The sequence below is a fragment of the Lutra lutra genome, chromosome 16, assembly GCF_902655055.1.
Source record: "Lutra lutra chromosome 16, mLutLut1.2, whole genome shotgun sequence".
NCBI classification, from domain to species: Eukaryota; Metazoa; Chordata; class Mammalia; order Carnivora; family Mustelidae; genus Lutra; species Lutra lutra.
In genome coordinates, this window is record NC_062293.1 from 16,157,536 (window position 1) to 16,184,311 (window position 26,776).

A 26,776-nucleotide genomic window follows, 5' to 3' on the forward strand; every position below is an offset into this window, starting at 1 on the left:
TCTCATGTAGGAGATAAACCTTACTGTTAAGCTTAGCCTGAGCTCCTTGTTGTCTTAAACCTTTGTGATTATCTAAGCTGCCCTCTTTGTTTTCAGTGGATACCAGTAGTTGAGGATATGTCCAGACTTGTCAGTGTTCCAAAATGGACGATCTCAGTCAACATCTAGATGTAGGCTGATTTTTTCATTTTTTTAACTTGTCAAATATTTGCTGGATGCCTCCTTATATGCCAGGCCCTATTTTCAGTGCTCGCAATACAAAGCAAACAACATTAAATCTCTGCTTCTGTTGCAGCAATTACTAAAGTCAAAGCAACCACTGGGTTATGAATAATTTCAGACCAAACAATAGAGCATTGCAATAAAACAAATTTATTTAAAGTGCTTTTACTATCTCCCTGTTCCTTGGCTCTCTTTGGTTTATCACTGTATCTTTGTTTCTTTATATATATATATATATATATATATATAATCTTTAAAGATATATATATATATCTTTAAAGATTTTATTTATTTGACAGAGAGATCACAAGTAGGCATAGAGGCAGGCAGAGAGAGAAGGGGAAACAGGCTCCCCATCAAGCAAAGAGCCTGATGCAGGGCTCGATCCCAGGACCCTGAGATCATGACCTGGGCTAAAGGCAGAAGCTTAACCCACTGAGCCACCCAGGTGCCTGTCTTTGGTTATATTTTTAAAACTCAGATCTTGGTACCTTTACTGAGCAAGGGCAATGATATTTATTTTGAGACATTCAGTTAGATTGCCCTCTAGATAATTTAGGGTGGGGCCATATTCCAATTCCAACAGGAGTTTTATATAATCTTGCTTGACTTATGTGTTACAGAATTATGAGAAAAGGGTTAGAATTAGAAAAGAAATAGGAGACCACTTTTTTGAAAAGCAGAAAGTCTTGATTTTAAGCATATCAGATCATATTATGAGACTGACGCGCTGCCTACTGCGCTAAGGAGGCACCTCATATCAGATCATATTAGATAAGCTTAGGTAAACCAACACTTCTAGGATGCTTATCAAATTATTAGTCAGTCAATAGAATCATTTCAAGATGTTAAAGATGCTAAGATGCTCAAGATACTAAGAGTTATACAGACTGCCCTGATCAGATGCGGTTGCTAAAAATCATGCCAAAAAGTACTAATCCCGTGGGGTGCCTGGGTGGCTCACTTGGTTAGGTGGCTGCCTCCAACTTAGGTCATGATCCTAGGGTCTTGGGATCGAGTCCCACATCAGGCTTCCTGTTCAGTGGGGAGTCTGCTTCTACCTCTACCTCTCTCCCCTGCTTCGTGTTTCTCTCTCTTGCTTGTTCTCTTTCAAATAAAATCTTAAAAAAGTACTAATGCCACATAAATTTACTAATATATGTTTTTCTTTATATGATAAAGGCTAGCTATTTTTTTTTTTTTAGATTTTATTTATTTGACAAAGATCACAAGTAGAGAGAGGGCGGGGGAAGCAGGCTCCCTGCTGAGCAGAGAACCTGATGTAGGGCTCCATCCCAGGACCCTGGGATCATGACCTGAGCCGAAAGCAGAGGCTTTAACCCACTGAGTCACCCAGGCACCCCAATTTCTTTTTTTTTAAAATAAGGTTTTATTTATTTTTGTGAGAGAGAGAAAGAGAGCACAAGTGGGTGGGGGTGGGCAGAGGGAGAGGGAGAGGGAGAGGGAGAAGCAGGCTCTCTGCTGAGCAGTGAGCCCAGTGTGGGGTTCAGTTTCAGGACCCTGGGATCATGACCTGAGCTGGAGGCAGATGCTTAACTGATGAGCCAACCAGGTGCTCCAAAGGTTAGCTATTTCAAAAAATTAACTGTAGTGGGGGTTGCTTATTTAAAATTAAGATTCATGGGCTCCACCTAAGACCTATTTGAACATAGTCTGGAGGGGGTGGGTAATTTCTGTGTAATTTAAAGTTTAATACCTATAAATTTATTTAATGTAACTGTTAGATATATATTGTATATATTTTGCAACAGTACAAGCAATGTTTAACAGTTTCCAGCACTTGCAGGGCGCCTGGGTGGCTCAGTGGGTTAAAGCCTCTGCCTTCAGCTCGGGTCATGATCCTGCGGTCCTGGGATCAAGCACTACATTGGGTTCTCTGCTCAGTGGGGAGCCTGCTTCCCCCCACCCTCTCTCTGACTACTTGTGATCTCTGTCAAATAAATAAATAAATAAAATCTTTAAAAAAACAAAAACAAAAAAACCCCAAACAGTTTCTAGCACTCTTCCCTCCCTCCAATTTCTTTTTGTTGCTCTCTGAAATCCTTTATAATTTTCTCTCCCACCCCTCAAAAAATATAATTTTCTCTCCTACCCCTCAGTGTAATTTTTAATTTTTTTAAATTTATTTTCAGCATAACAGTATTCATTGTTTTTGTACCACACCCAGTGTTCCATGCAGTCCGTGCCCTCTCTAATACCCACCACCTGGTTCCCCCAACCTCCCTTATTTTTTAATGTTTATTTGATCCCAACACTGACTGTCATTTCGTTTTTGTATTCTCTGGCATAGGAACTCTGCAAGCAGCAACATGAGCAATTATTGGTATTTTATCTAAGATTAATATTGAGACAGTATATCTCCATTCTTTAGGATTGGATCTCTATAAACTTCTGGTTTTTCCATGAAATTAACAAGTGCGTTTGAGAGGTTTCCACAGAAAAAGAAAAAATTCCTTATAGGGCACTGTGTACTTGAAATGCTCACCATCAATTGGCAGGTGAGTGAACAGTTCCTCAATTTCTTCCTCCTCAAGTGAGAATCCCATGTTTTCAAGAACATCGTCTAGTTTATTGATATTAACCTTTCCTCCTTAAAAAAGAAAGAGATAAGAATAAAATAAATTTGTATTTATGCCAGAGAGGGAAAAAATGTTTGGTCGTACAAACTGACCAACACCAACAGGAAGTAAAAAGCAATGTCACCATAAAGGTCTTGGAATGATCAAAAGAATTGGTTCGGGATTAACAGTAGAAAAATTCTCCCTCTCAATTTCCCAGAAAATACTACTACAGAAATTTCTAGGGTGGGTTTGCCCAGAAGAAAGAGAAGAACAGGCAAGACAGGTGAATTATAGCAAAGAGACAACCAATACACAAATTTCTTACCATTAAGTAAGACTTCAAGTTTGCAACAATGACAAAATACATAGGCCATTTTCCCAAATGTGATTGTATACAATTAAGAATACCAGCTCATCATAACAAATAGCATGGAGGACAAGGGGAGATGGAGAGGAGAAGGGAGTTGAGGGAAATTGGAAGGGGAGGTGAACCATGAGAGACTATGGACTCTGAAAAACGATCTGAGAATTTTGAAGGGGTGGGGGATGGGAGGTTGGGGGCACCAGGTGGTGGGTATTGTAGAGGGCACGGATTGCATGGAGCACTGGGTGTGGTGCAAAAATAATGAATACTGTTATGCTGAAAAAAAAATAAAAAAAAAAAGAATACCAGCTCATTAAAAAACAAAGAATAACAGAATTAGCAGTCTAATCATTGAGAAATAAGAGAGATTTTAGAAAAGTAAATGCATAAGCTCGAAGATGTTTTCTCTTCCCCAGCATGCTTCTCACTCACCTTTGTAGGTCTTCACTCCATCCATCAATCTATTCTTATACACCTTTTTATTATCTGTAACATAAGGATCAATTTAGTTTACCAAGAAGTGGAAATTGAGAAAGATAGTAATACTTATTTTTAGATTTTATAAGTTATTATTAGTTATACTCCAAAGAAGGAAGCAAAGAAATGACGAAGATTCTCAAGGTAACTATTCATTCTCTGGCATCTGATGTATTATTGGTGCAACTTTGAAATTAACATTGAAACAGATTTCTTCTCTTCTTTTTTTTCTAAAATATCCCTTCTTTCCCTTCTACAACTGTTTTATCACCTTTTCCCTATCTTTGGCTTTAGACTTGTTATAGATGCTGGTTCCAACATTTAAAAATGTTTACCCACAGCAGCAATACCCAAAGACAACATTATTTGCCAAATTAAGATTTAAATGGTAAGGACAAAATATTTTATGCCAGAAGGCTCTTTCTACATTTATTTTTCTTTTAATTTTTAAACATCGAGTTATGATTGACACAAAGATAGTGAAGTTTAAGGTGTATTGATTTGAAACATTTATATTGTAATATGATTGCCACTGTATCATTAGTTAATACCTCGATCATGTCAAATAATTATTATTTCTTTTCGTGTTGGGAACAATTAAGATCTGGCTACTTAGCAATTTTAATGTTTACAATACAGTTTTGCTATCTATAATCACCTTATTGTGTACCACATCTTTAGGACTCATTTATCCACTAGTAAGTATGTATCCTTAAGTAACATCTCTCCATTCTTCTATTATGCTTCCCAGCCTGTGGTAACCACGATTCCACAGCATTTCTGCGATAAACGCTGGGGTGCATGTGCCCCTTCAAATCACTGTTTGTATCCTTTGAATAAACACCTAGTAGTGCAATTGCTTCATCGTAGTAGCTCTATTTTTAACTTTTTAAGGAATCTTGACACTTGTGTTAAGAGTGGCAGCTACAGTTTGCATTCTCACCAACAGTGTAAGACAGTTCCCCTTTCTCCACAGCCTCACCAACATCTGTCATCACTTGTTCATTTTAGCCATTCTGACCGGGGTGAAGTGGTATCTCATTATGGTTTTGATTTGTATTTCCATGATGCTGAGTGATTGGAGCATTTTTTCCTGTGTTAGCCATTTGTATGTCTTCTTTGGAGAAATGTGTGGTCATGTTTTTTGCCAGTTTCTTAACTGGATTTTTTGGTTTTTGGGTGTCGAGTTTTATAAGTTCGTCGTAGATTTTTGGATAGCAGTCCTTTACTGATACATCAATTGAAAGTATCTTCTCCCGTGACATAGGTTGGCTTTTAGTTTTGTTGATTGTTTCCTTTGCTGTGTAGAAACTTTTAATCCTGATGAAGTCCTAATAGTTCATTTCTGCTTTTGTTGCCCTAGCCTCTGGAGACATGTCTTGTAGGAAGTTGCTGCAGCTGAGGTGAAAGATTGTTGCCTGTGCTCTCCTCAAGGATTTTGATGGATTCCTGTCTCACATTTAGGTCTTTTGTCCATTTTGAGCTTATTTTTGTCTGTGGTGTAAGCAAGTTTCATTCTTCTGCAAACTTCCAAACTCATTCCACAAGGCCAGCATTAATTACCTTGATCCCCAAACCAATGACCCCACTAAAAAGGAGAATTACAGACCAATATCCCTGATGAAGATGAATGCAAAAATTCTCAACAAGATACTAGCTAATCAGATCAACAGTACATTAAAAGGATTATTCATCATGTCCAAATGGGATTTATTCCTGGGCTGCAGGGATGGTTCAACATCCACAAATGAATCAACATTGATACACCACATTAACAAAAGAAAGGATAAGAACCCTATGATCCTCTCAAAAGATGCAGAAAAAACATTTGACAAAATACAGATCCTTTCTTGATAAAAACCATAAAAAAAAGTAGGGATAGAAGGAACATTCTTCAACAGAAAGGTGGCTACCATTTGTCACCCTGCAATGCTATTATAATATCATTGACTATATTACCTATGCTGTATCTGTGACTTATTCATTTCATAACTGGATGCCTGTATCTCCAGTTATTGTACTTCCCTTCACCCATTTTGCTTATCTCCCACCTTCCCCTCTCTGGCAACCATCAGTTTGTTCTCTGAATGTATACATCTGATCCTGCTTTTTTTTTAACTGTAAATTTCTTTATTTAAAAATATTTGTGTGCAATTATTTTTTGAGGAGTACACAATGTTACATTAGTTTCAGATGCACAACCTAGTGATTCAACTTCTCTGAACATTATGCAACGCTCACCAAGTGTAGCAACCATCTGTCACCATACAAAGCTATTACAATATCACAGACTAGATTGCCTATCCTGTTCCATTTTGATGTACTTATATGTATCTCAGTCCCTCAATATTTGAACCAGCTTTACCATATTACTAGTTTACTCAATGACTTAGTTAATAAAAGGTTGGCATGTTTAGTTTTTATTTTTCTCAGAGTAATGCTTCTGACTCTTTAAGATTTATATTGTAACATCATGCTTAATGTTGATTTCTCTCTCCTGAAACTCCTTCCTCCCCCCCCCCGTATAGAATGGATACATTTAATTACCTTATTTAGTCACACAATTTCCCCCATAGCAGCAATTAAGTCCTGTTTATCTGTACTTTGACTTTTTTTTTAATTTTATTTTTTATAAACATATATTTTTATCCCCAGGGGTACAGGTCTGTGAATAGCCAGGTTTACACACTTCACAGCACTCACCATAGCACATACCCTCCCCAATGTCCATAACCCCACCCCCCCTCTCCCAACCCCCCCCATCAACCCTTGATCCTGCTTTTTGTTTGTTTAATCATTTTTTATTTAAAAATTCACATATGAGTGAAATCAAATGGTATTTGCCTTTCTCTGTCTGACTTATTTTGCTTAGCCTAATACCTTCTAGGTCCATCCATGTTGTTGCAAATGGAAAGATTTCATTTTTTGTGGCTGAGAAATAATCCATTGTGTATATATACCACATCTTCTTTATCCATTCATCTATCAATCTTGGGCTGTTTCCATATCTTGACTAATATAAATAATGCTGCAATAAAGGGCGCACATATCTTTTTAAACTAGTGTTTTTGTTTCTTTGGTGGTGGAATTGGTGGTGGAATTATTAGATCATATGGTATTTCTACCTTCAATATTTTTTTAAAGATTTTACTTATTTGACAGAGAGAGAGATCACAAGTGGGCAGAGAGGCAGGCAGAGAGAGAGAGAGCAGAGGAAGCAGGCTCCCTACAGAGCAGAGAGCCCGATGTGGGACTCGATCCCAGGACCCTGAGATCATGACCCGAGCCGAAGGCTGAGGCTTAACCCACTGAGCCACCCAGGTGCCCCTCTACCTTCAATTTTTTGAGGAACCTTCATACTGTTTTCCACCATGGCTGCCCCAATTTACATTCCCAATGATAGTGCACAAAGGTTCCCTTTTCACCACATCCTTGTCAACACTTGTTATTTCTTGTCTTTTTGATTCTATCCATTCTGACAGTTCTAAGGTTATATCTCAGGGAAATGCAAATCAGAACCACAAGGAGATGTTACCTTACACTTACCAGAATGCCTTTAGGATTTTATGATTTCTTTCTGGTTCTTACAATTCACTAGTTTGGCTCTTGAGAACTTTTGTTTCCACTAGGTGGCGCTACAGCTTAAGTTTATGGTTTTCGCCCCTAGGGACTCCTGGTAGCTTGTTTTCTGAGTGTGCTTACTGCAGTAGCTCTTGGGGAGGATGCACGTGTGGCCCTTGCACAAGGAACTAGCAGCAGAATAGGGGGAGGTGTGGGTTTAGCATCTGAGCACTGGGGATGCCTGACAACTACAGAGAGATCCCAAGGTATAGTATTCGCAGAGGCCCACGGGTTGACTTCCTGCTGAGTGCAATCTCTTGAATGTCAAGTGAAAATCATCTCTGCCTCTTTGCCAGTCAGGGAGCTCTCCACTTAATGCTGTGGGTGCTGGTGGAGAAAAATGGGTTTTCTCAGCTGGTCCTATGCGGCAGCCAAGCACTCACTCACTGCTTTCCTTTCCCCTGTGGGAAAGGTCACTGTGGCCCATGTACCACTCCCTTGGGGGAGAGTGGTGCCGGGAAAGTTTCTCTTAACTGCCTCCATTGTGGCCAAACTCATATTTGTCTTTCTTTTTCTCTGATGCTGTGCTGAAGTCTCCCTCCTGGAAGGCTGGACTTCTTCTGCAAGTTCTCATGCCTGGGTCAGCACTCACCAGATCTTTGCCTGACAGCATGAGAGAGGTGCAGGCAATTTTGCTGAAGGTGTTGGTTCTGCAGCTCTGTATGGAGGTTGCCTGTCTCTTACAGTTGCACTGGTGATCGAGGCTCCTCCTGGGTCCCTTGGAGTAAGGTGCTAGTTCCAAAACACTCTTGTGTGTGGGTGTCCAATTCATTGATCAAAAAGGGCGATTATAGAGGAGGAACAACTTACATGCCATGTTGCTGATGTCATTCCTTTTAAAATTTTTAATAGCACTTTAAAGAGTTATGCTTCCAGAATCTTATACAATAACTAAATACTCTCTGAAATCCACGGCAATGCCGGAAATGCTTACCATCCAATGGCAATATGCTCAGCAGCTCCTGGCTTTCTCTCTTTGTTAATTCAATCCCTACATTTTCCAGATAAAGTTGTGTGTCACTGGCATTAATTTTACCACCTTTAAAAAGATGGGAAGTGTGATATGTGAATTTTCATATATAATAATTCTACTTTAAGATAATTATAATAAAACAGCACTATCTCAACTCGTTAGAGATACAACGGCAGAAGAGCAAGGAAACAATGGGCCTGCCTAATTGCATCACAAGAAGGGGTTAAAAAATAACATGATTGCTTTAAGTCTTGTCAAAAGAATGTTTTTATTAATGCTCTAAAAAAATAGGGACAAGCCAACCAGCCTATAATAAAATACACTTCTTAAGAATATGATACTTCTAAAACCATCTATCTTATCTAATTTGTTTTATCTAATAAAACATCTATCTATATTCTTAAAAACAAATGTGTCATCACTATACTAGTAAAATAAGGCTTCTGTATAGTTTTGGAATACTGGGATATACAATTAAAATATGGCATGTATGTACAACAAAGGATCTGGATTTTACATCTTTTCATCATTACTTCTCACTCACCAGAAAATAAATTTGCTGTACCCATAAAGGAGTTCAGTGCAATCTTTCCATTATCTGAAATACAAATCATAAAGCATATGTTAATAAAATATGTATTGCTATTGGGAATAGGGTCCAATTTTTCCATGAAATTTTCCAAGTTGTCATTCCTTACATAGAGGAAATTTGTTGATTTAAACATTTTCTTTTATATCCAACCACATTATAGAATTGTAAAGAAGGTGTTTTAACAAATACTAAATTAGATCTTTAACAAATACTAAATTACATCTTTAATTCTTTTCCATTTGATCCTCCTTTTCACCTAACAGATATCTCTTTGGTGCCATATTATTGCTCTAAAGTCAGATATCACTGAGCCTCTATTTTAACCCAACATGACATTCGTATTGGTTAAATGAGAATATGATTGTCTCTAGTTGTACATTACATACGAAACAATTCCAGACCTTTTCTAAGTCATTTTGGTTTTGTCAATTTCTGACCTTTTCTGACATCTATTTCAATAGCTTCTGTTGTTTTCCTCTGAAGAGCTGTTTTGTTTTTCCTAGCTAAATTTGTCCTATTGGTCCTCTGACAATATTGAGAATAATAACAAGAAGTCATATTTCTCATCTTCAAGGATTATAACTCTATAAGTACTTCTAACTTTCTAAGTGAAATTCAATAAGAGTACTCAGATTTCCTGAGAAGATTTCAAAGATTTTTCTGATAGGAAGTGTAAGTGATAAATGAAATACTCACTGTCCCTTTTCAGATGATTGAATAGATCTTGGATTTCTTTCTTTTCAAGGTCATAGTTCAAGTTTTCCAGAATGGTTTCTATTTTATTCTCTAAAATTTTCCCACCTTAATAAAGAAAGAGGTGAAATAAAAATGTGAAATTATGTCTAAATTAAAAGAATTCTACTTAAGTCTATGAACCAAACCCTAATGGGAGGGAGAAAAGCAAAGTTGCAATGCAGATGTTCAAGGAAGACACAAAACTAAGGTGGCAGGGGGCAGGGCTGGGAATGTGAAATAAAGAACATGTCCCCTACACATGTTATAAGACACCCTATTAAAATTCATTATAGATATTTAAAGCAAAGAAAATAAGTGAGGCCAATTACTCATTTTTCATTTCTTATTCATAATCGGGGGATATGTCAGAAACAATAGCCATAATTCTGGCTACTGAGCTTGAAATCTGCCACTATAACAGTAAACTATTTCTACAAATTTACTGGTTACTTGAACTTGAGTTATAAGTCATAAAGGAGAATGAAAAAGGTTAATAACCTAACTGTTAAATATCACAGAGTGGTTAGGAATATGGGATCAAATTCTCTTCCACTGTTGAAACTGTGTGACCTTTGGCAAGTGAGTCAATATCTCCCACCTGTAAAATGGTGCTAATGTTAAGTACATATCTCTTAGGACTTTTGTGATAATTAAATGAGTTGCTAGATGTAAAGTATTTAGGACAGTGCCTGGCATTATAATCAAGAGAAATTAGCTATTGTTATTATTAAGCAATTAAAAGGATTTCCAAAAGGAAACACAAAACTTCAGATCTCATTTTTACTTGATTTCTTATTTTTATCGTATTTTTATTCTTATGTTATTATGCTTATCACTCACCTCGGAAAGTCTTTAAACCATCTAGCAACCGACTGCGATATACCTTTCCATCAGCTATAAGAGAAGTCATAATTGATGTCATGGAGAAAGTGACACAGCAATTCAGAATGAGAGTACAGACTATTTTTTTTTTTAAGATTTATTTATTTATTTTAGAAATAGAGAGAGAGTGAGTGCATGAGTGGAAGTAGGGGAAGAGGGAGAGAGAGGAGAAACAGAGTTCCCACACTGGGCTCTATTCCAGGACCCCACGATCATGACCCTAGCTGCCAAGAGTCGGACACTTAACCGAGCCACCCAGGTGCCCCCAAACTATTTCATAAGGACAATAATGTCACTTGATTGGCCTTATAAATTGATCTAATTTTTTTTTTTTTTTTAAGATTTTATTTATTCTTTCGATGGAGATAGTGAGAGAGAGAGTGAGCACACAAGCAGGGGGAGAGGCAGACAGAGGGAGAGGGAGCTCCGCTAAGCAAGGAGCCTGATCTGGGGGCTCAATCCTAGGACCCTGGGATCATGACCTGTGCTGAAAGCAGATGCTTAAGTGACTGTGCCACACAGGCACCCCCAAATTTATCTAATTTCTTATCCATACATCCTTCTCTTCCTTGGTTTTAAGAATAAAGGGAAGGAATAGAGTAAGGTTTTAAATTTATCCATTTCACCATTTTGAAACTTTGCATCTCTTTGATTTGACTTTTTTTTTTTTTAAAGATTTTATTTATTTATTGGACAGACAGAGATCACAAGTAGGCAGAGAGGCAGGCAGAGAGAGGAGGAAGCAGGCTCCCTGCTGAGCAGAGAGACCGATGTGGGGCTCGATCCCAGGACCCTGAGATCATGACCTGAGCCGAAGGCAGAGGCTTTAACCCACTGAGCCACCCAGGCGCCCCTGATTTGACTTTTTAACATGACTTCCTCTCCGGTCCCCTCCCACCCCCAACAATTTCTTTCTCTCTATGCTTTAGGACTGTCAGACATTTCAAAGTCAATATCCTAAACTAAAATTTATTAATTAAAAAATCCCAATTTCTTTATGAAGTTCTCAAGCTAAAGGCCAATAGAGTCAGCTCCACCCCCTACAATTGCCTTCATGAGGGCAAAGGATTTTGTCTGTAATTCTACAACCTAAGAAGTGCTCAATAAATACATTGACTATAAATATATACTTAAAAGTTTCATGATTCCCCACCTACCCCAACAATATATACATTCAATCTACATTATCCTAAAGGCAAACAGCAGTGTCAGAAATGCTCACAAGTAATTGGCAGAGTTTTTAGCAGATTCCAGCATTCTGTAGGTGTGAGTTCTATCCCTATTTTTTTCAAAAAATCACCTACTTCATCAACATGAATCTTGATTCCTTTGAAAAGATGGAAATTATGACTGATGAAAAACTTAAGAATGATAAGTGATTCTAAATTATGAATTTTATCTAAGTTTAATTGCAGAATTGAGAACAGGGTTGACAAAAGTGCTGAGTCAAGACTCTAAGGGACTATCAAAAACAACTAAATCTCATAATTCTAGAGAGGAAAAAATACATTTTGAATGCTCTTATAAAAGTGGGATAAATTGACACTCTGAAATGGGAGTTGTATGAGACCAGAACCACTTATCTAAATAACTATATAAATAATTCTATAAAGATGGCATCTATATTAATTTTTATTTGCCTATGTGATAAGTTAATCAGAAAAAAGATTTATACCAATGTTTTACCATGACAATTATTGTGGCAACATAGATTTTTGGCTGTTCAAACAATGGAAAGTGATATGCAGTATTGAAAAAAATTCCAGAGAGCACTGGATACAGCAGTTTTGCTCAAAAAGCATATAGCCCAAAAGTAATGTGGATCATTTTATAAAAGATACCACTAATATACCAAGAAGAAGAAGAATGTCAGTATTATAGGAATAAAATGTTTAAAAGCATAACAGAGAATTATCAGAATATCATGACTTTTTCCTCTAAGTTTTCACTTACCTTTGAATGGATCTACATTTTTCATGAGCGTATTCAGTTTAACCTTTTCATCTGTAAGATAACATACAAATGAGACCCAGCCATAATGACTCAGCTCCAGAAAACATTATAAACAGTATATATTGTAAAACAAAACACTGAAGTGTAGAAACTTAAACCAATTTGTTCTATAAATGTATCCCCGATAAGCATGGAATTGTTGGATCAAATTCTAAATATGGTAAATATAGAACACCGAAGAAGAAACTGTAGTATAAAATACCAAATTCTATACTAGCAGAGCTAGGAAGTTTTTGTTTGTTTTTAGTTTCAGGTGTACAATTTGTTGATTCAACATTTCCATACATTATCCAGTGCTCATCACAAGTGCCCTCCTGGAACCCCATCAGCTACTTAATCCATCCCCCCAATGATCTCCCTTCTGGTAACCATCGGTTCTCTATAGTTAAGAATCTGTTTCTTGGTATATGTGCTGCCAAAGCGAGCACAAGAGTCTGTTTCTTGGTTTTCCTCTCTCTTTTCTTCCCCCATGGTTGTTTGTTTTATATCTTTAATTGCACACGAGTGAAATCATATTGTATTTGTTTTTCTCTGACTTATTTCATTTAGCAAAATTTTCTCTAGCTCCATCTATGTTGCTGCAAATGGCAACATTTCATTCTTTCTTTAGGGCTGAGTAATATTCCATTGTATATATATACACATCCCATCTTCTTTATCCTTTCATCAGTCCATGGACATTTGGGTTCTTTTCATAATTTGGCTATTGTTGATAGTGCTGCAATAAATATCGTGGTGCATATATCCCTACAAATGAGTATTTTTGTATTCTTTGGGTAAATACCAGCAGTGCTAGGAAGTTTTAAAAGTATCGGTGGACCTGCTTTCCATTTGGCTTGTTCTACTTTAGAATCCAGGAGTACCATGATGTCTGGCCACCTTACTATCACAGGATTTAAAAGCAATGTATACTGTAATATCAGTGTGTTCACCTACCTAAAATATTGTAGATTACTACTTCCATGTGCAGCCTTTACTTAGCACATTCTTCATGCTCCAATTCCACAGCCATCAGATTTCCAATCTTTTCTGAATCCCTCATTTAATTTGTGTAATTACTGGTTGAAAATTTCATTTCTAGGGCCAAGTCACACAGCCCCCTGATGGTATCATTCATATCAGAGTCTTTGAAGCCCTGCCTACCTCTCTTATACAAGGCAGTATTATTTAGTAGAAAGGGCAAACCTCTCAAGTCATATAAACCTCTATAGGCTTCTTTAAGGGCATCTTTGCTTTGCCACTGAGCAGCCATGTGGATTTGAGCAAGTCAATTAGCTTCTGTACTGACCCTCAATTTCCATATCAGGGTAACTAAGATAATAATCTACCTTTCAGAGTTGTTTTGAGGACTATTGATAACATATTTCAAGTGCCAAATATTGTTTGTGGCATACAGTAGCACTTAATACTTTATAATTATTGAGGAATGATGTCAGTATCATGGCAGCATAAGACATCCCTCTTTTTTGTCCCCCTTTAAACAACTAAATTCAGCATCCGTCCATGAACAAAAGTATCTCTGTTGGGATTGTGGGATCCAGCACCATTTGCCAAGGAACCCAGTAGAAATTTACCCACATGGGTATTGAGTAACAAGGAGACAGACCATGGTATGGGTTAAGAACCAGCCCCAGCCTCTCTCAGGTGTGGTTGGGAAATCCAGGAGAGTGATGACTTGGGCAGACACCCACAATGGGGAGGCTTTGTGGAGGTCCAGCTTTCCTGAGGGGAGATTCCAGTACTCTACTGGAGCAAAACAATATGAGTTTGGATGCACTGGAGTGGGTGAGAGGAATCCTGCTAGGGCTGCCCCACCCCCAAGGCAACACACTGCAGAGCTGCACTACTAGCTGGTGGCAATCTCTCCCCAGGATGGGGGAGGAGGAGAGAGAAATCTGGGAGTGATTTCCTAGCTACTCCAGTTGTGTGTAATGCTGCTAGGGAAGCCAGTTTTTCTCCTGCAGCACCCAAAGTGTTGAGGTGGGGCCTCTGTGGCGAAAAGGATGAGATCAGGAACGGGCAGATAATATTAAAGAGCATTAAACAAATGTGGTTTCTGTTGACTGCCTTCAGGACTCAGTAGGGAAGCTTGTCCATGAATTGCTGGAAGAACCTTACTTGAAGATCTCCACACTTGGCCTATGGGCACTTCCCAAACCCACCAAATCCCTACTTCCCCCCAACTCTGCAGCAGCTGCCTGCGCCTGCTCACAAATGTGGTGGTGAGAGTAAACCGGGAGTACCCTCAGAAAACATTCCACGGTCTGTGGGCAAGGGAGAAACCAAAAACTTGAGTTGTAGCTCCACCTTTTGGAAAACAAAAGAGAGGTTTTCTTTCAACAGCCTGCCTGATGTGTTTTAAGAACCAGAGAAGACTACAAGCTTAAGAATTCTGCCAGAAGAGGGAGCAAGAAGTGTGGAGCAGGGGTTGGAGGAAGTCCCAGAAATAAGCACGGCCAAGGAAAGCTATCTCCCACCTGAAGATAATCTTCAAGACAAGTAGAGCTTTGGAGGAAGTGATTACGGTCTTTTCTGCCATTATACGTTCCTTCTTTTAGTCTAGTTAAAATTTATGGTGATTTAAAGGATTTTTATTTTTATTTTTTTTTCTCCTGACTGTTGTAAAATTTCTTCTTTAACTTTCCTTTGTTTCATTTCTCCACCTGCTTCTTGGATGTGTCAATTTCTAGTTGGCATCTAGGAATTTAGTCCTGGAGCGGGGAGTCACTATTTTCTGATTTAAACACTAATGATCTGAGTTAATACCTTTTCCCATATGAATACCTTTGGAAGTTTTATTAGAGGAGCTCACTCTCCCTAAAGGCACAACAACATGCTCACCATCAGCTGGCAGACGGTTCCGCAGGTCCTCAAGTTCCTCATCCTCCAGCTCATAACCCAAGTTTTCCAGGACGCTCCCTATTTTAGAGGTGCGACACTTTCCACCTCAGGGAAGAAGGAATAGGGATAAAATATAGGAACTAATATCCAAGGAAAATGCTGGCTATATTCATACACCAATGAAACAAAGCCACAGGATGATAATTTTTAAAAAAACTGTTTAGGGTTACATGTGGGACATGTTCAACACACCCCACAATGGAGATTAATTGTGGAAGCCAGGAATAGAATATATTCTGCCAATCTCATCTCCGGGGTCCTTTATACAGTGTGCAGGAAAGATGTATTTAGAAAAAAATCATAATTGTATTTATATATTATTTCCATATGCTACCTTTTTATATGATAACTTTTTCCATGTCAGAGAACTCTAAATTATCACATTGGATGTTGTTGCATCTTAAGCAGATCTACAGGCTAATGGGATAATAAAATCAATAATCTAATTGTTGTATAATGATAAGGTGTTTTAAAAGTTCAACTAAAGTCTGTAGATCTTAGTTTTACTTACCCTCTTATTGAGATTCTCACTTACCAGGAAAAGCTTTTATATAATCGAGCAATGTATTTTTCTCTATCTCTCCATCAGCTGTGAAATAAGACACATTTAAGGTAAGAGAAAAGGTTATATGGACAGTGAAAAAAGAGTAGGAAGAGCATAATTTCATAAATACATACTTTAAAAATATTTTCTTTTTTTTTTTTTAAAGATTTTATTTATTGATTTGACAGAGAGAGATCACAAGTAGACAGAGAGGCAGGCAGAGAGAGAGAGAGAGGGGAGCAGGCTCCCTGCCGAGCAGAGAGCCCGATGCGGGACTCGATCCCAGGACCCTGAGATCACGACCCAAGCCGAAGGCAGCGGCTTAACCCACTGAGCCACCCAGGCGCCCCATAAAAATATTTTCTTAAGTAAGAAAAAATAAGATGAAGAGAAAATTCTTAATGTGGACAGACGATTCTTCTACACAGAAACAGAGATACCTTTTTCCCCCACTCTGATTTCTCCTTTTCCATCCTCTATTACCTGCTAATTTAGCCTTTTCTCTTTGCCCTAAGCTTTATTAACCTCAGAGTAATTATTTTTTTAAAAGTCTTTGTTTTTAAGTAATCTCTACACACAATGTGGGGCTCAAAATTACAAGAGTCACCTGCTCTACCAACAGTCAGCCAGGTGCCCCAGAGTAATGATACTCCGAATGGCAGGACCCCATTATGAAGATATCATAGCCACTCAAAACTACCTAAATGTTGAAGTCATAATTTCTTTTACAAGTAAAGGTTGATCTTTTTGCCTTTCAGATTCTTCAGATGCCCTCACACCAAAGTGTACACTAGCACAGAGATACTCCACACATACACTGTGGTACATAAACTACCTACCTGTAACTGGCAACGTTTTCAACAGCTCCAAGAGCTCTCTATCTTTGAGCTCTATCCCCATGTTTCTCAGTGCTTTGTGTATGTCCTTGGGTTCAACTTTTCCTCCTTTAAAAGATAGGAATGGTAACAGATGAGGATTGCCTACTGAATCCAAATGATGAAGTATCTAAGCTTGCACTGGGTTATCTACAGTTATTTGATGTTATTTCTGTGTTCTAAATAAAATACTTATTTCTAATGCTCTTAATGACCTCAGAAGAATTAGCCCAGATCATAGTAAAGGAATATATAGGAGGTGAAGTGATCTAACGTGTGTATAGGCAACTACCTAATCTAAATTTTATTATTATCACTAAAACCTGTTACTCTTTGCTTTGCCTGACTTGTGAGGTAGATTATCCTCACTGCCCACATTATTTGTATCCCTGTCAAAGTTTCACCTTAAAATTTACTGGGTTACAGTAGATGTTAGTTAAATATTTTAAGTGAACGAACAGGTGTGTTGCCCATTGGAACAAGTCACAAAATAAAAATGAAGTTTCAGAGCATACAGTAACTTGTTATAAAGAAAGAGCACCACAGCATTTTTGCCAAAACATAAATAATCCAATGTAATCTTCATGTCATTAGAATCAACTTTAATCATTAAAAAAGTAGAAGTTAAAGGTCAATGACAGAATAAGAAAATACAACCTTAGATGTGTAGGTGAATGTGAGGTATTTGCATTTTAGTTTTACATCTTTTCACAAAACATCTTGCTCACCTGTGAATGTCTTTATTTCTTCTAGCAGTTTATGCAGATCAGCCATCCCAAAAGCTAAAAAATAAAACATTCGAACAGATACAATTGTGTACTGACTGAGAAAAACTGTTAAACAGAGCAAGAGAATTAATTTTTTATAATTTATTGTTGAAGACACATATGCAGATAAGCATGAAACAAAACTACTGTCTAAAAATGTTTACTGTTAATTTCATTATTTATTCTCTGCTTTCTTTTAATATCTCAACCACTCCACACCATGGAACATCTCCCTCCTCAGGCTTGTTCTCTTCACTTTCTACCACCTACTACACCAGATCCCCAGAACAAGAGCAAAACTTCCATTTGGCACTTTAAGCCTAGCTATTTCTCTGTTTAACACTCTCCAGTACTGACACTGCCAAATTAGCTTAGTTTTTTGCATTTTTTATAGATAAGTTCATTACATACTCAAAGATTGTGAGTGCCTTTAAATGAAAAGAATACATGTATTCTGTAATTTACCTAGACATTCTAGCCCAATAAGTAGCATAATGCTTTGCACATAGTAATATTAAATGCTTTAAAATTAAACAGTGAAATGGAACATGTTCGAATAACAGAATTAAGCTTTTATATCAGGATATTTTTCCAGGATTGCAGATGTAGTATATTATAGGGCAATACCCCAAACTTAGAAATTATGCATATTATTAGCATTTTCTTACCAAAAAATACACTATTTATTACTATGGGATCCCATTCTTCCTTTGGGTAGTTTCCAGTATGTCCTCTCCATACACTGAGTTAACAGATTTGCCCCTTGGGAGCTTGTGCTACATGGACAGCACAAGGTCATTTTACTTAAAACTTCCAGTGAACTATCAGTTAACACCTACTGATTACCCTAACTGAAAGTCCTCATTGAAAGCCTTGAATAGTGGCTAAACATATTACTAAATTAATTCAATTTCTCATTCATTCAACAAATATTTATAGAGTATCAAATATCTGCATACATGTGCAAGACACTGGTAGATACAGCAGTGAGCAACACAGACATGGCTCTTGTCTGCACAGAGTCTTCATTTACTACTTATTCCACTAAGCCTAGATAGGAAGACACTTGATCTTTCTTTCAGCTTCTCCATCGGGACACATTTTCAGAAATCTCTCTTTTATTTTTTATTCTAAGATAGCAAGGAAAATTTGTGCTGATTTCACAGGATCAATAGCAAAGGTATAATGGATAATCATGTATATGATGATAATGGGAAACATTAAGGGAAGCAGAATACTATTTATTTCACCTGGGTTTAATAAACACTTATCTTAGCTCCATATGTACATAATATCCTTTAGCCTGAGGATTAAATCCAATAGCTTCTCAAATTTTTAACTGGAGATCTCAGTCTGGAATTCAGTTATTTAATTTCATCTCTCAGAAAATAAATAGTTTGATCAATTTGTTGGATAGGGTAGTATTTTAAAACTTTTTTTTTTCCATCCACAAGTATTTATTTCTTTTTCTTCTTGGAAACCTCAATAAAAGGATAGGAAAGGAATAAAAATGTAGGGGCACCTGGGTGGCTTAGAGGGTTAAGCCTCTGCCTTCAGCTCAGGTCATGATCTCAGGGTCCTGGGATGGAGCCCGGCATCAGGCTCTCTGCTCAGCAGGGAGCCTGCTTCCCCCCCAACAACTTGTGATGTCTGTTAAATAAATAAGTAAAATCTTTAAAAAATGTAATCACTCACAAAAAACCCTAACAATATAGGAGAAGATACCAGTGAACAAGAAACTTCACAAATATTTAGAAATTAGAAAGCAAGCAAGGTAGTGTTAACTAATTTAGCAGGGCTGAGGAAAGGGAATTATAACATGAAAGCTTATGAGGGATTAATAATAAAACGTCATAATTGAAATGTCTCTGACAGATTGTAAACTGAAGTGAATAGGAAGTAAAGCCAATACTTTCTGGAGGAATGCATTTCATTTTAGGTCTCAAAGAATTCTCAGAGTAATTCTTCAGTGACACTGAACAGCATATAGTAAATAACCAAACACATTGGGAAATAAGGACACCATAAGTGAGAATCAGAAGAAACAATAGTGAGAAAAAAAAAAGCCACAATCTGTTAACTGGAATTATGAGACCAAGATTATAAGTAATTATGTAAACTTGAAAATATCTGCAGAAAATGAAAATACATGAACTACTAGATTTGAAAGAAAACTAAGTCAAATTTCTGGAAATTGAGGATAAAAAACAAAAGAATACCCAACAAAATATAAAAAAGAATATAAACAGGAATACAAGAAATGAAATGAAGAAGTAAATAGCTAGATGCAATAGCAGACAAGACACAGCTGAAAAGTGAGAGTACTGGAAGTCAGGTCAGGCAAAATCATCCAGAATGACCCACGGGAAGAAAAATATAGAAAATAATGGAGACGGGTTAAGTGTCACAGATTATGGAGGGAAAAGGCTTACTATACATTTAATTGGAGTTCTGCGGGGGGGGGGGGCACCTATGGGGTAGAGACAATGTTGGAAGAGACAGTGGCTGAGAATTTTCCAGATCTGATGAAAAATTCCAATTCTCAGACTCAGAAGTCCCAAAGAATCCCAGGGAGAATAAGCAGAAAGGAATCTATTCCTTTCTTCCACATTATAGTGAAACTGCAGAATTAAAGAGAAATGTTTTAAAAGAAAAGAAAGATTGTTCTCCAAAAACCAGTAGATTCACAGCTGACTTCTCATCAGCAATGTTATAAAGAAGAAGATAGTGGAATGATAACTTCAATGAGCTGAATGAAAATAACTGTCCACCTATAATTTTAAACCAAGAGAAAATATCTTTCAAAAATAAGAGTAAAAAAAGACAACTGACAGAATGGGAGAAGATATTCACAAATGACTTATCAGATAAAGGGCTAGTATCCAAAATCTATAAAGAACATATCAAACTCAACACCCAAAGATCAAATAATCCAATCAAGAAATGGGCAGGGGCGCCTGGGTGGCTCAGTGGGTTAAGCCTCTGCCTTCGGCTCAGGTCATGATCCCAGGGTCCTGGGATCGAGCCCTGCATCGGGCTCTCTGCTCAGCGGAGAGCCTTCTCCCCCCCACCCCACCCCTACTGCCTGCCTCTCTGCCTACTTGTGATCTCTGTCTGTCAAATAAATAAAAATAAAATCTTTAGGAAAAAAAAATGAGCAGAGGACATGAACAGACATTTCTGCAAAGAAGACATCCAGATGGCCAACAGACACATGGAAAAGTGCTCAACATCACTTGGCATCAGGGAAATACAAATCAAAACCACAATGAAATACCACCTCACACCAGTCAGAATGGCTGAAATTAACAAGTCAGGAAACAACAGATGCTGGCGAGGATGCGGAGAAAGAGGAACCCTCCTACAGTGTTGGTGGGAATGCAAGCTGGTGCAGCCACTCTGGAAAACAGCATGGAGGTTCCTCAGAAAGTTGAAAATAGAGCTATGCTACGACCCAGCAATCGCACTACTGGGTATTTACCCTAAAGATACAGATGTAGTGATCCAAAGGGGCATGTGCACCCGAATGTTTATAGCAGCAATGTCTACAATAGCCAAACTATGGAAAGAACCTAGATGTCCATCAACAGATGAATGGATAAAGATTTTTAAAGAATATGAGGAGTGTATTTCTTGGTAATTAGAGTAAGAAAATTAGAAAACTATTTTTTTTAAAGATTTTATTTATTTATTTATTTGACAGAGAGAGAGAGAGAGAGAGAGAGATCACAAGTAGGCAGAGAGGCAGGCAGAGAGAGAGGAGGAAGCAGGCTCCCTGCTGAGCAGAGAGCCCGATTCGGGGCTCGATCCCAGGATCCTGGGATCATGACCTGAGCCGAAGGCAGAGGCTTTAACCCACTGAGCCACCCAGGCGCCCTAGAAAACTATTTTTTAAAAGATTTTATTGACTTGAGAGAGAGAAAGAGAGTATGCAAGAAGGGGGAGGGAGAGGGACAAGCATACTCTGTGCCCAGTACAGAGCCCAATGTGGGGCTCCCTCCCAGGATCCTGAGATAATGACGTGAGCCAAAACCAAGATGCTTAACTGGCTTAATGACTGAGGCACCCCTAGAAGGGTATTTTTAAAGTGTATGTATGCTATGTAATCTTTACACTCAATTGGGACTCAAACTCACAACCCTGATATCAAGAGTTGCATGTTCTTCTGACTGGGTCAGCCAGGTACTCCTGGAAGACTATTTTATTTTATTTTTATTTATTTTTCTTGTTATGTTCAGTTGGCACTGTATAGTACATCATTAGTTAAAAATTTTTTTTTATATCATTAGTTTTTGATGTAGTATTCAATGATACATTAGTTGCTCATCACAACACATGTCCTCAACACCCACCACTTGACTATCTCATCCCTCCACCCCTCTCCCCTCTGAAACCCTAGGTTTGTTTCCCAGAGTCCATAGTCTATCATGGTTCATCTCTCTCTCTGATTTATCCCCCTTCAGTTTTCCCTCCCTCCCCTATGGTCCTCCATGCTATTCCTTATGTTTCACATATGAGTCAAACCATATGATGATTGTCTTTCTCTGCTTGACTTATTTTACTTAGCATAATCCCCTCCAGTCCCATCCATGTTGATGCATATGGTGTATTCATCGTTTCTGATGGTTGAATAGTATTCCATTGTATATATGGACCACATCTAGAAGACTATTTTAAAGAGAATGTAAAACATGGCTGTTTAAAAGTTCCTAATGTAGACCAGGAGGGAATAACATAAGCCAGTGCAAAAAGACAGGGAGAAGGGATCGGGAAGTTGGTATATCATATAGGAATAGAGGAACTGTTAGTTCACAACCTTGAAAGCTTCCTGGATGAAGTCTAAAACTGGCCCCCATAAACAGAGGGCAGAGAGAGACCAAAGAAAGAGGCAGACCATTCCAGATTGGTAGGTGGCAGATTTAATAAGCAAGGGAATTTACATACAAAGGATCTCCTGGGTGGCTGCAGGATGAGTAGTTCTCTGCATCGACTCTCCTGAACCTTAAAAGTTCACATAGAGGCCTTAACTGGGTTCGGTCATGTGTACTGTCCAGATGGCTTTGAAACACATTGCTCCCTCAAGACTGCATCCTTGAACATGGCTCCCACTGTAAGAATGGTGGGCAGATCATATATTCCAGGGAGGAAGTAAGAAGCCTCTGAGTCCAGCTCAAGGGTCAACCAGTAGTCACACCCTTTTAATTACCTCCTCCAACAGGAATGTATAGCTGGGTGACAAGACTTTTTTTTTTTTTTATCTTTTTCAAGTTTTTATTTAAATTCCAGTTAGTTAACATACTGTATAATACTAGTTAACATACTGTAAAATACTAATTTAGTGATTCACCATGTTCATACAACACCCAGTGCTCATCACAAGTGCCCTCCTTAACACCTACCCCCATTTAACCCATCTGCCTGATCACTTCCCTCCATCAACCCTCAGAAAACAAATCCCTTTGTTTTCTACAGTTAAGAGTCTGTTTTACGGTTTGCCTCTCTCTTTCTTCCCCGCCTGTTTTGTTCCTTAAATTCCACATATGAGTGTAATCATATGGTATTTGGGTGACAAGACTTTCTTCTTAACTTTTTTTTTTTTTTTTAAAGATTTTATCCATCCAATTGACAGAGAGATAGAGATCACAAGTAGGCAGAGGCAGGCAGAGGGAGAGAGAGAAGCAGGCTCCCCGCTGAGCAGGGAGCCTGAATGCGGGACTCGATCCCAGGACTCTGAGATCATGACCAGACCCTAAGGCAGAGGCTTTAACCACTGAGCCACCCAGGCACCCCAACTTCTTTTTTTAAATTAACATAATTCTGTTACACTGAAAAGAAAAAAAAATAAAGGAAGAAAAAAACATATAATGTATTATTTTGTTTCAGGGGTACAGGTCTGTGATTCATCAGTCTTTCACAATTCACAGCATTCACCATAGCACATACCCTCCCCATTGTCCATCTCCCAGCCACCTCATCCCTCCCACGCACCTCCCCTCCAACAATTCTCAGTTTGTTTCCTGAGATTAAGAGTCTCTTATGGTTTGTGGGTGACAAGACTTTTAAAAGACATTTAAATCGTGTAGTTAATCTGGAATTAGCAACCTGTTCTCTGTGGGTAATAAGCCCTCTTTCAACTTCTTTCAAGTAAATATTTATCACAATAATAAATATATTAAATATTTATAACTCACTCTAACACATGTACCATGCACCCTGAGATTAATGAAAATACACTGAGTTAAAATGTTCTTTTATGTTTAAAGAGTCAAAAAGAGTTAAAAAGTCGTATTAGCATCCAAACAGATCTAGTTTCGGGAATTCTCAGACATAAGCTTATAAATCTAAATTTCCCTTATAAGGTCTCTAATATCTATGATGCTCACCATCAGTTGGTAGGTTTTGTGACAGATCTTTAATCTTCTCATCTGGGAGCTTGATTTTCATGTTTTCTAAAATTTCTGCCAGGTTACTAACATCAACCTTCCCACCTAAAGAAAGAATCAATTATTATATGGTCTCACTTATTTGTGGAGCATAACAAATAGCATGGAGGACAAGGGGAGATGGAGAGGAGAAGGGAGTTGAGGGAAATTGGAAGGGGAGGTGAACCATGAGAGACTATGGACTCTGAAAAACAATCTGAGGGTTTTGAAGGGACGGGAGGAGAGGGTGGGAGGTTGGGGGAACCAGGTGGTGGGTATTAGGGAGGGCACAGATTGCATGGAGCACTGGGTGTGGTGCAAAAAACAAAGAATACTGTTATGCTGAAAAGAAATTAAAAAAAAAAAAGGAGGGCACATGTTCTGATGAGCACTGGGTATTGTATGCAAATGTTGAATTACTAAATTCTACACCTGACATTAGTATTATACTGTATGTTAACCAATGACTTTAAATAAAAAATTGAAAAGAAAAAAAAAAAGAAAGCATCAGGAACACAAGAGGAATGTAATGACTTTCCTGAAGGAGGAAATTTCTGTGAATCCCCACGCACCATAGCTAGCCGCAAAAATATCAATGACTCCACACTCAAGTGTCCACAAAGGTGGACAAAATGAAATTAGAATTATAACCTCTTCCTTGCTCTTGAGGACAATCTTACAAAGCACAAATTCATCTCCAGTGAATTATAATGGTAGAGACAACAAATTGAAAACTTCTTTCTGGTAGGTGGGGCCATAAATGCTCAGTTTAGTTCTTCTAGTCACTGAAATGCCCTGAACAGCTGCCAATTTTTACCTCACATCTTCCATGTAGACCCAGATTTAAATCTGCTCTTAAGCTAAATTTGATAAAGACCAAATTTACTAAGCAGCAAAAGGAAAAATTTTGAACATGGCATCTATATTCAAAATAGCAAAATCAGTTCAGATGAGAGGTGGTAAGATCCACAAGAGAAGAGCCAAATGATAATATGAGGCAGGAGAACCTTATTTATCTTTCTTTTCACCATGTTACTTACGATTGAAAGATTTCACATCATCTAGCAATCTATTTTTATATACATTTCCATAATCTGTAAGAAAAGGCACAATTGATATCACAGATAAAGTAATTATAGATATTTAAAGAGAACAAATGTATCATTTCACAAAGATACTTTTAAATGATTTGCCTTAGAGATAACTTTGATTTTTACCCTCCAGTGAATCTAGAACTCTGAGAAAACTCTCAGGGTGCTGTGTCTGACTGAGTGCAAAGCCAGCAACTGGAGGCAAATGCCTTAATGGAATATGAATGCATCTTTCTTTCACTTTCTTTGGCTTTTCCTTCTTTCTCCTACTCCTTTCTACTCCTCCCACCCTTTTTTACATCTCTCAGCTTAACTTTTAGTTTTGAAGGCAACAATAAAATTTTATACCCAAAGGCAAGAAAATAGAGTTGCTGATTCCCAAAGAAAGAACGAAATTATACTTCCCAAAGGAAGAACAAGGCCATGCTAAAATTTCTTAGACTTTCTTTTTGTGGTTGTTTTAAAATTAGAATATGTAATAAATACAGCTTTTATTTTTTTTAAAGTTGTCTTAAATACAAAGGATCAACTTCCCTTGAAAGCTCTCATAGTATTTGAAACGCTTACCATCAACTGGAAGACTTTTTACCAGTTCCAGGTATTCTTGAGGTGTGAATTCTATGCCAATATCTTCTAAAGTATTTTTCAGATCTTTGACATTAACTTTTTCTCCTTTAAAAAAGAGAAATGGCAAGTATAGTTAACACTATTATGTAAGTATCTAAGTATTACTAAGTATTAGAGTATTCTAATTATCTAAGTATTCAAAAAATGAAATAAAATTGTCCACATTTATAAATCACCATCCCTGGCTGCCAGATGGAAGACAAAGGTACAGTAAGACCTGCCCAGTGGAGTACAGGGCAGGCAGAGAATTAGGATTTACTCCGTTGACCCTAGGGAAAGATGCACTTTTATAGCATTGGAGCTAAGAAAGCATAATTCTCAGTAAACTGTGGATTTAAGTAATTATTGTCTCGTAAATTAGAATGTAAATGTTAACCTAATATTGCTCTCTGCTTGTCCAAAAATTATTAGATTATTTGGCCAATATCCTAATTTTTACTTCAAATATTATTGTGGTAATCTAGATCAAGGATTAGCACACATTTTCTGTAAAGAGACAGATAGTAAATATTTTAGAATTTGCAGGATATAGAGCCTCTGTTGCAGCTACTCAACTCTGCTATTGTAGCACAAAAGCAGCCATTAATAATGCAGTTCCAATAAAACTTTATTTATAAAAAGAGGCAGGGGACTAGATTTGGTGTGTGGCCAGTAGTTTGTTTTTCCCTGATACAGATTTTCAGCTTTTCAGTGGTAAAGATCAGAAGCATTATTATTGGTATTTTAGAGGATATAGGACTTGCTACAGAGAAATGAGGAAAAAATTTAATCCAGGTAACCCAAAGATCGACTCTGGACAACTAGACACAAGCACTTATAACAACACCCATGTAACCACCATCTAGGTGAGAAACAGAACACTGATAACACTCTGGGGGTCTCTCATTGTCTTTTCCAGTCCCTATCCACACTCTTTCTCTAGAGGTTATCACTATCCTCACTTTTTGGACAGGGATTTTTTGCTTTTCTTTACACATTTCTCACAATTATCTTTAAAAAAACAAGTTATAGAACCCTTACATTATTACGGTTAGGGAACATTGCACATCATTTATGAAAGCATTTTTATAGAGGCAAATGAAGCAAAA

General features: G+C 37.7%; 1 protein-coding gene across 7 annotated transcripts in view; it reads right to left on the reverse strand.

The window, feature by feature from the left end:
- Positions 1-26,776, reverse strand: part of EFCAB3 (EF-hand calcium binding domain 3) — a 249,031-nt gene that overhangs the window by 99,770 nt on the left and 122,485 nt on the right. For all 7 annotated transcript variants that reach the window (XM_047708870.1, XM_047708871.1, XM_047708868.1 and 4 more), the window contains 15 exons: positions 25,629-25,733; positions 25,011-25,064; positions 23,932-24,036; positions 17,510-17,563; positions 16,746-16,850; positions 15,898-15,951; positions 15,303-15,407; positions 12,402-12,452; positions 11,671-11,775; positions 10,407-10,460; positions 9,528-9,632; positions 8,784-8,837; positions 8,201-8,305; positions 3,601-3,654; positions 2,729-2,833 (listed from right to left, as the gene is read on the reverse strand). In XM_047708870.1, the coding sequence (XP_047564826.1) occupies positions 2,729-2,833; positions 3,601-3,654; positions 8,201-8,305; positions 8,784-8,837; positions 9,528-9,632; positions 10,407-10,460; positions 11,671-11,775; positions 12,402-12,452; positions 15,303-15,407; positions 15,898-15,951; positions 16,746-16,850; positions 17,510-17,563; positions 23,932-24,036; positions 25,011-25,064; positions 25,629-25,733 (1,215 nt within the window). The remainder of the gene's footprint in view (positions 1-2,728; positions 2,834-3,600; positions 3,655-8,200; positions 8,306-8,783; positions 8,838-9,527; positions 9,633-10,406; positions 10,461-11,670; positions 11,776-12,401; positions 12,453-15,302; positions 15,408-15,897; positions 15,952-16,745; positions 16,851-17,509; positions 17,564-23,931; positions 24,037-25,010; positions 25,065-25,628; positions 25,734-26,776) is intronic.